Raw genomic sequence first — 12,437 nt, forward strand, 5'->3', positions numbered from 1 at the left:
CCTAAAAAAAAAAACAAAACAAACCAAGAAAACCCAAAATAATGGTTTGTGCACGTGCTTTCGTCTTTTACAGCAAGCCTTCACTCTCCCACCTGCTCCAGCAGCCCTCCTGCTCAGCGCACCCCCCCGCTTACCTCCCCCGGGGTCAGCCCCAGAGCAGCGCCCCGACCCCCCCCCGCCCCGCGCCCGCGGGGACGACCCGGGGCTGGCTGCCGGCCGGGCCGGGGCCGGGGCCGGGGCCGGGGCCGGCGCTCCGCGCCGGGGCTGCCCCCGCCCGCCCGGAGGCGGCTTTAAGAGCGGGGGCGGGCTGCGCGGGGCCGCGGCGCGGGCGGCTGCTCCGAGCCGCCCGCCGAGCCGCTGCCGAGTCGCCGCTGGCGGCGTGGGCTGCGCGGGGCGCGCACGTGTGGGGCGGCCGGGCCGGGGCGGGCGCGCCGAGCGGCGGCTGGGCTGGGCGCGGAGGAGGGCCCGGGCCCTGCCCCTGCCCCTGCCCCGGCCGCGGCCCCCGGCGGGGCGCTGGGCGCTGCGGGTGTGCATGGCCCTGCGCGGGCGGCGATGGCTGCGTGATGGCCCAGCGCGGGCAGCCCGCACCGCACGCCATGGCTGCCAAAGAGGAGCTGTACAGCAAAGTCATCCCCCGGCGGAACCGGCAGCACCGCGCGGGGACCATCAAACATGGCTCGTCGCTGGAGATCCTGCTGTCAATGGGCTTCCCCAAAGCCCGGGCGTAAGTCGCCGCACGGCCCCTTCCCCCCCCCCCCCCTTTCGTTTTACGGCGGCGAGAAGCGCCGGGCGCCTTTCTGCCTCGCTGCTTCGCTGCTCCAGACCGCGACAGGCGGGCGGCGCGGAGCCGAGCCCGCGGGAGGAGGGAGCTCCGGCCGCCGGGGGATGCCGGGCAGCGGGGGGATGCGCTGCCGGAGCGGCCGGCGATGCGCTCCCGGCAGCGGCCTGGGCGGCGGGGCGATGCGCTCCCGGCAGCGGCCCGGGGCTGCCTTCTCGGAGCGGCCGGGGCAGCGGGGGATGCGCCCCCGGAGCGGCCCGAGGCTGCCTTCTCGGAGCGGCCGGGGGAGCGGGGGATGCGCTCCCGGAGCGACCCGGCGCGGCTCGGGGGTGCCGTACGGGCCGAGGGCTGCGCCGGGTCCGCCGCAGCCAGGCAGGAGCGCTGCCCCGGCGGCGGCGGGCGAGGGAGGCGGCGAGGTGCCGGGGGGCGGCAGGTGCCGTGCCGTCCCCGCCGCGTCCCGTCCCGTCCCGTCCCCGCCGCCCGCGGGAGCCGGGGTGCTGAAGGGCCCCCGCCCCGCCCGGGGCAGCCCGCCTGCACCGCCCGGCAGGCATCGCCGGGAAGTTGGGGATCGGCAGGGAGGCAGCTTTTTGCACCCCCCGGTCGAAAGCAGAGCCCATCGTTCCTCCGCTTTGGAAAGGAGTAGTCCTCGGCGCGATTGCTTTGGTCACCCGGGAGGTTTTCTTTAGACCGCGTACAAGTCAACCAGAAAGGAACGGAGCAATAGAAGAAAATTTCCGTAGTCCAAAGTGGTAGGTTTTTCTTGCCCGATTTAGCCGTGCCCTGGTGTAGTCTCCCTGCATGTGCTTATGCTTTAAATTAATTAGGCAGCAACCTAATGATAACTTAACGATGACTCTCCCAGCTTTAAACGTGGTGACTCCTGAAGTGGGACTGGGCGCTTTAGGATGCAGATGAAGCCAGCGGGGATTTGGATGATTCCTTGATCTGCTTAAGTTTTCCTTTTGTTCTTGATACCAGTCAGAACTCAGTGGTTTTGCAGCCTGTCTTTGTGCAGTTTTTTATAAATACAGAGATACATGCAGTTTTAAGTATGTCATCTACGGATTCATGAGATTGCCGTAGACCCACTAGCACGTACAGAAAATCTAATGTGTTTTCCATTGTCCTACTTATGCTCCTTATGTCTGTCAGTGATCTATAGTTATCTATTGAAATCAATATACAGCATTTATATACAACGCCTACAAACGGAGATAGTAGGAGACCGGTGACTTCATGCTCTGCTCGTTTGGAAAAACAGATGCGCATCTTTCAGTGTAGCTAGAGAAGAAAGCAGCTTGGTACTATGAATGAAACTAGTTATTACCTGTACGACAGTGCCATCAAGGCTGACAGTCAGCCCTGGTCCTGCCTAACCGTTAGCTGAGGAATTATGTCTATGGTTCATATTCTTGCCCAAGAAAACGCTAACATTTGACACAAATGGACCCAAAACTTCATCATTCAAGACAAGGAAGGTTAAACACAGGGAGCAAGCTAGAGAAATGGGCAAAATATCCCCAACTGCAAAGAGTACTTATTGCAAATATAACCAGTCAGACGGGTCAAGCTGTCTTGATACTAGATTCAAGGTACTGCGATACAACCCTGTTTGACAACTCGGCTGCCTGCTGGGAGGGGGACCGCTTTCCTGATCTGAAGTAGCAATTAGTGCCCCCGTTCCAGCCTGCTGGAAATACTACAAATAATTCATGACTAGAATTCAGATAAGAAGCAAAACAGAAATAAACCCAAACCACTAAGTACTGCCACCAAGGGCACACTATGGAACGGCACACAGGTTCGGAAGCATGAGAGACGGGACTGCATGGCAGAAAGACATTCCCTAAAGGTCGCTGCTTCCCAGAAGCAGCTTTTTAACTCACAGCACGTTACTCTGCAAGTGTGAATGAAAGAGATACCGAGTTGCCAAGGAGGTAAAAACACCCTGTCTCCCAAAGATGTTACTGAGAAGTAGCCTTAGAGTAAAGCCCTTTTGAGTCTTCTCCCAAAACTCTCCCACCCCTCTTTTCTACCCCAAAGCCGCAGTTACAAAAGGAGACAGAGAATTCAGCGAAACGCGGGATTTCAGATCTGTGCCTGTAGATCCTGCGTACAAATACAAGCCAGGCTGATACTTAAAAGTGGTGACCATCTGTTTGCATGGCTTATGCAAAACAAAGCTCCAAGTTGTCAGACGAGTCTATCAGGCATGTCACAAAATGCCGTTGCTGTTGGCATCAGTGGCCTCCCGGCTTCTTGTTAGAGCCAGGGGGACTGATTGGGGCAGGGAACAGAGAGGACTGTTGAAGCCAGGGCAGGAGACACAGGAGCTACCTGGACATCACGAGAGTGCTGTTTTCAGATGGGGTATTGAGCCAGTACCGAGATCCTCGGGAGTACTCACATCGCCTGACTTTCAGCTCCAGTAACTTCAGGTACCTCACACCCCTACCAATGGACAGGTCAGCTTTTGTCTCTCCAAAACGGAAATCATTAATTATTTGATAATACTTCTCCATGCTTACAGTTTATAACGGCAACAAGAGCTCAGATGGCCAAGATGATCCTGGGCTTGCACTGCTGACAGGAGCTGAAGATTGTTCTGTCCACTTTATTTTCCCAGTTCCGTGTTATTTTGGGCAAGCCACTTCCACCCTACATATGCTAAAATAATCAAAGGTGAAAGACTAAATATGATTTCCAAGTATTACTGGATGGTTAGTATAGACTCGCTCAGTTAAGGGTAGAAAACTGTATGAGCCAGGCTGAAACCAAGAGAGGATGTCATAGGCATTTACGCTTCAGGTATCAAGTGCAAAACTGCCATGGATCTTTTGTTCAAATCAAGGCATTATTAAATAAGTCTTTATTTGTCTATCCTGCATGTGGTTTATGGGGGACTGGGGATAAAGGGTCCGTCGAAGAAGGACATATCCTTCCGTTCTGAAAGAAGATAAATGGAGAGCAGGTATTGAAGTGAATGGAGCTCCACTGATGTCAATGTCCCACAACACAGGCTGAGACCCCGGAGGTTTTCCCCACTCCCCCACTAAAGTCCTTGTCGGCACAGGTAGAAGAGCAGCTCTGTCGTGTGCCCCTGGACACGTGCGTGTCTGTCTCTCTCTTTTCCTCCTTCCCAGCAACAGCTTCAATTCGGCTGGGCTACTCTAAATTAAATGGTGATGCAGGGATGTACAAACCACCTCTGGATGCATTCACCTGTGCATGGCAATTGCTCAAACCACTGTAGTATGTCATTGCTTTGGACTATTACTATGAAGAGTTGTTCTATTTTGGGTTTTTTTGGCAGCACACAATCCTTATTTTTTTATTTCGCAATTAGCCCGTTATATTACGTACTGTCTAGTCACACAGGAGGAGGCTGTCCCTATCCCAAGTAGTTTCTGATTTAAAGAAGGAAGGAAGGCAAAGGTGATGTTATGATTGCCATTTTGCAATTTGGGCTCCAAGACAAGCATTTTACCCGGGGTCACACAAAAGCCTAACCAGATCCTCAGTGTCTCAAGACCCTAAACAAAAGAACAGGCTTCCTCTAGAAAGAGATTTAGCACAACTATTATTTCCCAGTTGCCCCAAAATATTGTACCTCATCTCATTATGGATCTGCTGTCAGCGGTTGCACCCACAGACCTAATCTGACTGCCAGCGCCTCTCATTATGGTGTGATAATCCCTATATAGGTGTTGATAGTCTTCCTGAGAGTGAACAGAAAGGGAAGCACAGTGTAGTTTACAGGCCATTGAAACCACAGGGGATCATTGAAAACTATTATACGTGTACAAGCAATTAAAAAAAATGGATGCATAACATGTATCTCTGTAAAATGCTAAACACAGGAGAATTTAGTGATGGACTGCAGTTTCTTTCAGGATGGAAGAAAGCCTTTGACCAAGCTTCCATTACTGGAACTAATACAGGGATAAGCAGTTGAAATCCTTTAGCCTGCACGGTGCAGAAACCAGTGTGGCTCCAGAACCTGCGAGTTCAGTGATTCACAAGTTTAAAAGTTTCATGTCAGAATTTAAACTCCTCCAAAACCTCCTCGAAAACAAAGTTTAAATTTTAGTATGAGTAAAAAATCCTGCTTTCTTTGTGTTAATTCTGGGTGCACATATGTGCATGAATATATAAATATATAAAATTTAAAATGTTACTTGAGTTTCTGCATACAACTCTGAATTCAAGCCACAGCCCTGAGGTACTGTTTCAGAAGAGATCCAGACTTAGAAAAATGAAGATAATTCTCTGGCCCCTGTCATTACTCAAACAGGGTAAATCACTGTCCATAAACAGAACACTTAAATTAGAGGCATCATGCTTTTTTGGTTGCCACGCTCTGTGTGATAAGCGTAAGAGATAAGCACTGTTCTTGACACAGGTGGCAAAGCTTTCCAAAACTAAACTGATGTTCCTTCCCATCATCTCAGCCTGAAAAAGGGGGACCATCTTCTACAGACAGGTCCATCATGTTGGTTCAATGTGTAATGCCGTGCTCCTGCGTGGATCTGCTGACGCTAGACATAATCGCAAACACTTCCCCCTCATAAAAATGGGATAGTCGGGAATATTGTACAGTTTACCATGAATCAACTTCACCACTTCCCCTATGCTACACATTTCCTCCCTCCCACAAAAGACCACCTGGGTTTAACTCTGTGTTCATGGGCGTGAAGAGGAGTTAATTCACAAAGCTGTACCACATTTCCCCCGGACCTGAATAGAACCAAGCCAGTCTGATTTTGATTTGCTTTCTCAGTAACTATGAGAATTTAGGAGTATTAAGAGTTTCATTATTCTCAAAGAAAAGAAGCTCAGATCCAGTTTACAAACAGTAAAATCTTCTCTTGTGTTTTGAAAATGTTTTCTAGGCTGCTAAAACATGTTTTGCCTAGTAACAGACTTAGCAACATAGCAGTATTTCAGCACAGAAAGGCTGCGAAGTCTCTCGTTCCTCTAGGGTTTGAGCTGGATTTGGGAAAATACTGCATGGGAAAAAAGTGCTGCAGATAATCTTTCGGTTTTGAAGTGGTTTGTGTTCCTTCAGGGCCTTGCCTTCAGGGTATTAGGCTTCTGCAAATACTCTTGGCTGAAATTCATCCTACTACAAAGGACCAGCCCAAAACGTAGGCATCCCGTAAGTCCCACTTAAGCCCAAGCTTTAGAAGGGTTTTCATGATTCACAGTGACTTGTGTTGGCCTGGGGTGTGGAGGGAAACCCCATCCCGAGTGAAGAAGTTGATGGGTAGAAAAGCTTCCAGAAGCAACAGTTTAGAAGGGCATGTTGAAGGTGGATTTCCAAGTTTGTTAACAGCGCTGGAGGAAACCTTCAGCTACTGAATAGAAAATCCAGGTGGTGTAGCTGCAAGGGCTTAGGGAAAAGCTTCCCCTAATGCTCTGTCTGTGGCCATCATTCAAGACAGTGGGCTTTGGGCTTGGATAGAGCCACTGGACCATGCAGTAGAGAAGCCATCTAACCAAAATACTTCTACTTCCAGTACTGCATATCAGCCATCAGGCCGATGGACGTTTTTAAGTAGGAGCTTGGAAGGAAGTATTTGTGACCTGTTTACAGATAGCGAAAGAGGAAGAACTTGCTGGAGGTGCACCCTTTGGCAGATCACTTGGACAAGACCTGCGTCCCCTACTGTGACCCTCCCTTTCCATGCGCCTGCCGCAGCTTTTGTGAGAAGTTGTGGAGCAGGCAGCTCTTTGTGCACACTGGGGTTTAACGGATGAGATTCTGCATTGTAACTTGAGCAACAATTTGAGCAATTAACTGGTCTAGTTCATGTATTGCAATTCCTGGGTTCAGCACAGAGGCCTCTGAACAATTTTGTACATCTGTGCTGGAAGGGATCCAACAGGTCTGCACTGCGCAGTGGAACACGGATGCTGCAATCGAGTTAGCAGCTGCCAGGAAGGTGCACTGGAGAAAGGCTTGAGCAAACGTACATTCGGGACTGAGTCCCATGGCTCCTCTACATATGGTTTTTTTTTTTTCATTGGCTTTATTGCAGATTTCTGCTGGGGGACTGAGCGATGATTAGTGCAGTATTCAGACTGTTACGTGCTGGCGGCTCCATTGTGTTTGGTGTGGGGGAGATCTCTATCAGACGGTTCCTTACTTTAAAGATCTACAGTGATAAAACATAGAGGGCTCTTTATTTCCACTGTATAGTCTGGAAACTGAGGCACAGGGAAACTTAGATATATGTCAAACCTGTAGTTGGGCTGGCACTCGCACCTAAATCCGTAGAGTTTCAGTCTATTAGCTTAATAACAAGACTTAGATATCTGGTCTAAGTAGAACATGTTTCCATGACATTGTATAAAATTTTCAAATGGAGACAGACCTTCCCTTATCAGAGGCTGAAGAAGTCATTCCAGTGATAAGATCACACTCTAAAATGGTAATGGCAGCAGTAGCACTCCATGTTACCTCAGTGATTCAGGATACTGTATACATAACTGCCATTAAGCGTATCTGATAGCTGGGAGAAGTGGAACAATCAGATATTCAGGTCTGATATCGACAAAGAAAATGCTTCTGCCACAAACATTGAGAAAATTGTTTAAGGACAGAGCATCCCTATACAAAAATTGCTCGCAGTAGAGCCAAGGTCAGTGAGTCACTGCAATAATTGCTGCATAAGTGCTAGCTGGCCAGAAAGCAAGCTTGCACGTGTTCAGGGGAGAAGAAAACCCCACCTTTAGAGTGCCTTCACACACCATGCTTCACTGGCATCTCATATTTAAATGTCTAAGTAGCATCACCATATGCAGGGAGTTCCTGGTTCAGTGGCAAGTCAACCAGAAGACAGCGTTTCTGCCTGGATTGCTGAGATGTGTTTTTCAGGGCTATCTAACTTTGGCAAACACTGTAAGTGATGTCAGAAAGTTTCCTGGTCCCTGAGTACTTAGTTTGTTTTGGTATTAAAATAACATGGTGACAAGAAAACATTTGCTTGTGCTTCTGTCTCTCTGATGATTTTTTTGTCTTGGAGCAAAGGTCCTGAACTTGACCCTGCCCTCTACACTAGGAAGGAGAGGAGCTTCAGTAAGTGCAACCCAGACCCCACACGCCACTGACAGAGCCTGAAAAATTACATTGTGCCTTCTGTGTCAAAAACCCAAGCAGTTAAGAACTTGATCCTTAGTATGCAATTCCCTTTCAAGCTACATACCAGTTTTGAGCGATAGAGATACCAGTGTTATCTTTTCCTTTTCTGTCCCTTTTTCTCTCTCACTTCACAGACCTGATACTCCTGTCAGGAGCCAGTATAAGTTTACCGATGAGCTTCTCAAGACAAAGACTCGCGAGCGAAACCCATGACTTCAGATAGTCAGCATGGACTATTTGAATGGAGCCTTGTTTGTATAAAATGCTGGTTATTCTTCCTCCTTGGAGGCTTGGTGACAGAGGCAGCATGTTGGCCCGTTTCTGCAGAATTCTGCAGCACTTCCTTATAAAGCCCTCCAGAAGTTTACCCCTAGACTACTGCTGCCACTTTGCCATGCAAGAGCCCGTGCTCGAAGGGTGCTGCCGGCACTCGGGACCTCCTGAATAAATACACCGACGGAAGTCGGGGGGGAATTCCGCTCTTTGAAAGATCATGAGCAAATTTTAAAGAAAAAAATAATTTGTTGCTTTTAAATGTCAAGGGCTAACTCTGCTGGCTCCTGATGAGACTTGCATTTTTAAGTCACCTTTGAAAGTGAATCTTAGCCTCCCAAGTCTTGCTCACACTTGAAAACGTTGCCCTAGGTTTTAACTGGTGCTCATAGTGGATTCACAGCATGTGCTCTGCAATTGCAAAAAGAATAGAGACATCCGTGTGTGTGTCTGTACTGCACCAGTCTAATTATCCTCAACAAGCAGAGTCATCAAAAGAGCTGTAGTTTAGCAGCTGACAGCGTTTTGGATTCCGTCACCAAGACTCGCTGCAGGCTTTGTGCATTACAATGGGGTGCGCCGCGGCGCCTGTGTCTTGCTCACCCCCTATATAAACAGACCTGAGAAGAATAGGCCTTGGCTTTGCTTGGCATCATTCTGTCCCCACCATATCCTACGCTGCCCCGTTTGTGCACAAAGACTGAGACTCTAGGGAGCAGCGTAAAGCGGAGGGGAAAAAAACAACAGCAAGAAATAATAGGATGGGTTGAGGGTCTTGCTAAAGTCACCGCAGCAAAGCAGCTGACGGCCTACATCAACAGTGGTTTAGACATCTTGTGCCTCCTGTCTATGTTCATAAGACACAAGCGCTGCTCTTTCGAGTCCGCTCTCCCAATATTTCTCCGGAAGCTTTGACAAGTCCCAGGAGCAGAAGGCGCTTTTTAAGGTACTGCTGAAGTACCCACAGCTCACAGTATGCAGCTAAGAAATGCCGCTCTCGCACACCTGGGAAGCAGGAGCCATCGCTCCTCTGTTCTCTGGGAAGCCTCAGCCTTCCCCCCTTTTTCTTTTTTTATGAGGATTCCCAAAAGAACAAAGATAGGCACGGAGAGCAGAGCTGCATGTGCAGATACGACAATATCCTGACAGGTATTGTCAGGACCTGGGTGGTTTCTGTCACCCACCAAGCAACAACGTAAAATTTAAACAGAAGGCAAGCAATTATAAACTGGAACCTGGAATGAGTGACAGGAGACGTGTCTGATGTCTTTGCTTTTCCCGGACACCAGATTCAAGTCCTTGGGACTGAAGTCTCCTGTCATTGCCCGCACGAATACCTTGCAGGCCAGTCCCCGTCAGCAGGAATTAGCATGAAAATGCTAGCAAAAGGTCATGCAGGTGGCTGAGCAAACAGCAGCCCTGAGTAAACGTCGGGATATCTGTCTTCTGTGCTAGAAATGCAGAGGCATACCCGTACGCATAACTCTGATAAACACCCTGGCCTTTCATAGCCTGACGTCAAAAGAGGTTTTAACTGCATTTCACTCACACCCATCACCCCCCTGTTATTATCAAACGCAAGGCAAGTGCCACTTTTTTCCCTTTCATGTAGTATTAGCTAGGCTCTGCAGTTCATGATAGTGCAGAATTAATCATTCGTGGTTGGTGACTGTGAAATAATTGCCAGCGTAGAGGCGGGTGTGTTTCAGAGAGATTTTTCATCTCCCGATTTGTAAAAATGACTATTTTCTTTCTCCCCTACCTAATGAAATGTAGCAAGTTCTTGCACGACACAAACTCATTAATGGCCTGATTCAGCACAGCCCTTGAGCACGTGCTTCTCTTGAATGGCTGAGATCAAGACGTTCAATACGTTCCTCCTGAGCACGAAGGGGGATGCGTTAAATGGCATTGGAAATACCTGAAATAGATAAAGTGGTACTTTTTTTTTTCTTCTAAGTTGTTCCTCATTTTACTGAGAGCAACTGAATCAGTTTCATGACGCAGGTTTCCAGCGCCGAGTTTGCGCTGACGTGAAACACTAGTATCGTTTTTCCCTGGTACGGCACCAGTGGGTAGAAGCCTGATTTTTATGCACCACAACCCTGTTGTGCTGGGGGCTGTACAAACAGAAGAGGAAAACGTCATCCCTGCTCCAAGAGCCGGCAATCTAAATAGGAGCCAGAAAGAGCAAACGTCTCTAGAGAGGAGGACAGGGAGAGGCCACATGAGGAAGCAGACAGCATCATCTCCTGCTGACAGGCAGTGATCCCAGCATGGCCTCCAGAATCCTTTACTCCCAGTCGTTACCCATACCAGCCAGTGAGATTGATGGGTGAAAGTCACAGCTGCATGAGAATGGCACTGTTATCAATGGCTACTTTGAAATAAGTATCATTCCCATTTTACAGACAGAAAAATTTAAAATGAGACAATCCATCGAGCCGCTTGATGCCAGAGAGGGCACCTTAATTAACATTTGCCATCCACTCGAGACAAAGGGCGCTCCAGAATTGCAGGCTGTAAATGGTGTCAATGATGTCCTGCTCCCTTGTTCCACTATTATATTGAATTTATTCTTCACAATCAATATTTCTTTCTGAGAGTAGCTGCCAAGTCCTAGCAAGTGTCAAATCACAACATATTACCCCTGGATAAGTTGCAGTCAGTTCTCCCAGGCACCGTTCAAAGAAATCGCAAACTAAACGAGAACTGGATCTGGTTCATATTCACACTAGTCTGTGGGCAACGGAAACAAGCCTTGGAATAAATGTAACTTACAGCTGCACCTTACAAGACACATTTATATTCCCTTTACAGTCTCTTCAACCCCCTCCCATAGCATGGCTGTATCATAAATGCATTCATGTTCTAAAGGGCAAAGCCTCCGGTAGTGTAAATCAGCCCAGCACCATTTACTTTGTTGGAGCGACACTAATACACACCAGCTGAGGATCTTACCCAGAAATAACCCGACTTCCATTACTGCAAAAGCTTCCTTTAGAGAAATGGGTTTTTTACACCATTCAGGTAATGCAAAGAGCCTGTGTGTGAATAAGAATCGGTACCAAAGCCTCTGGGAGAAAAATATAAGCCTCGGGTGTTGTCTCGCCTACCCACAGCGTATTTGTATGTTGGGGCCACAGAGCCTTTTACAGGTAGCGGCTCCAGCTCTGCGCCGCGGCACTGCTACTCGCTGCCCCGCTGCCGCGTGCTCGGGGAGCACCGGGGCCTCACGGTGCTCTCCAGGGCTGGTGCACGTAATCACGTTTTCCCGGGCAGGGCGGGCGCAGCTGGCTCCCCAGGTACCCCGATTATTTGGGTCTGAAACACGTCAGCCAAGCGCGGCAGGCTGGGGAGAGGATGAGTCAGGATGGGTCCACAGAGACCCGAATCGTGCACGCTCCCCGCGGCGGGCAGATAGCTTGTGCTGTGACGGCGCAGGACAGCTGATGCCGTTTCCTTCCAGTATTAAGAGTGATTACAGGTTCGCTGCTCCACGGGCATCCACCCTCTATGCTGTTTAACCCCTTCTCTTCTCAGAGTTAGCTCTGGTGTGTACGAGAGGGCTCCTGCGTGGGGCGAGTTGCACAACTGGGACCTCTTACACCAACCTGAAACCAGCTGTATGGGGGTATTTTAAGTCTCACTTTGATTTGATAAAAATAGTGCAATTTGGGGGGGGGGGGTGACCCACTCCCCCATGGTATTTCCTCTTTTCTCCCTAAGGTAAAATTTTCTACTTGCAAATGGGAAGGTCAGCCTTTATAAGAATTCTCCATTTCATCATCCAGCTTCCCAAAGAAGCTCATCAGATGCCATCTCTGAGAGAGGAATGAACTCCCTATGAAGACCCTGACTTTGGGGGTCAATGTATCTTTCCAGCTTCCGCCAGTTCCTGCCCCAAAGCCGCTGATCCTCATCGGGACCGAAGGACTTTAAGCCCTTGGGAATTCTCTAAGGGAGAGAATGGCGTGTTAGAAGTGCATGATGTGACGGGGGTCGGTTTGATTCCCGTATGCCTACCAACATTTGACAGCCGTCATTCTCACGACCTTTAACTCCTCTGAAAGTGCATCGCACAGAGAGAAACTTCTGCTGGTGCATCACCCCTGTGATTTCAGCCTAGGCTGTGTCTTAGCGACTCGAGCGCCCAAGAAACGTGTCTCGCCAGGCTTCTTGTGTGAGTCAGCCTCACCAAGGGCGCTGGGCAGCCTGCGGCGATCCTTTTCACGTTCTCCT

The 12,437-nt window shown here is 49.4% G+C and overlaps 1 protein-coding gene across 2 annotated transcripts in view; it reads left to right on the forward strand.

Moving 5' to 3' along the window:
* The first annotated feature begins 320 nt into the window (after window positions 1-320).
* Window positions 321-12,437, forward strand: part of UBASH3B (ubiquitin associated and SH3 domain containing B) — a 77,008-nt gene continuing 64,891 nt past the window's right edge. For both annotated transcript variants that reach the window (XM_075521058.1, XM_075521057.1), the window contains exon 1: window positions 321-724. In XM_075521058.1, the coding sequence (XP_075377173.1) occupies window positions 673-724 (52 nt within the window). In that variant the 5' untranslated portion in view covers window positions 321-672. The remainder of the gene's footprint in view (window positions 725-12,437) is intronic.

This window comes from Mycteria americana, chromosome 19 (assembly GCF_035582795.1).
Source record: "Mycteria americana isolate JAX WOST 10 ecotype Jacksonville Zoo and Gardens chromosome 19, USCA_MyAme_1.0, whole genome shotgun sequence".
Classification (NCBI taxonomy): Eukaryota; Metazoa; Chordata; class Aves; order Ciconiiformes; family Ciconiidae; genus Mycteria; species Mycteria americana.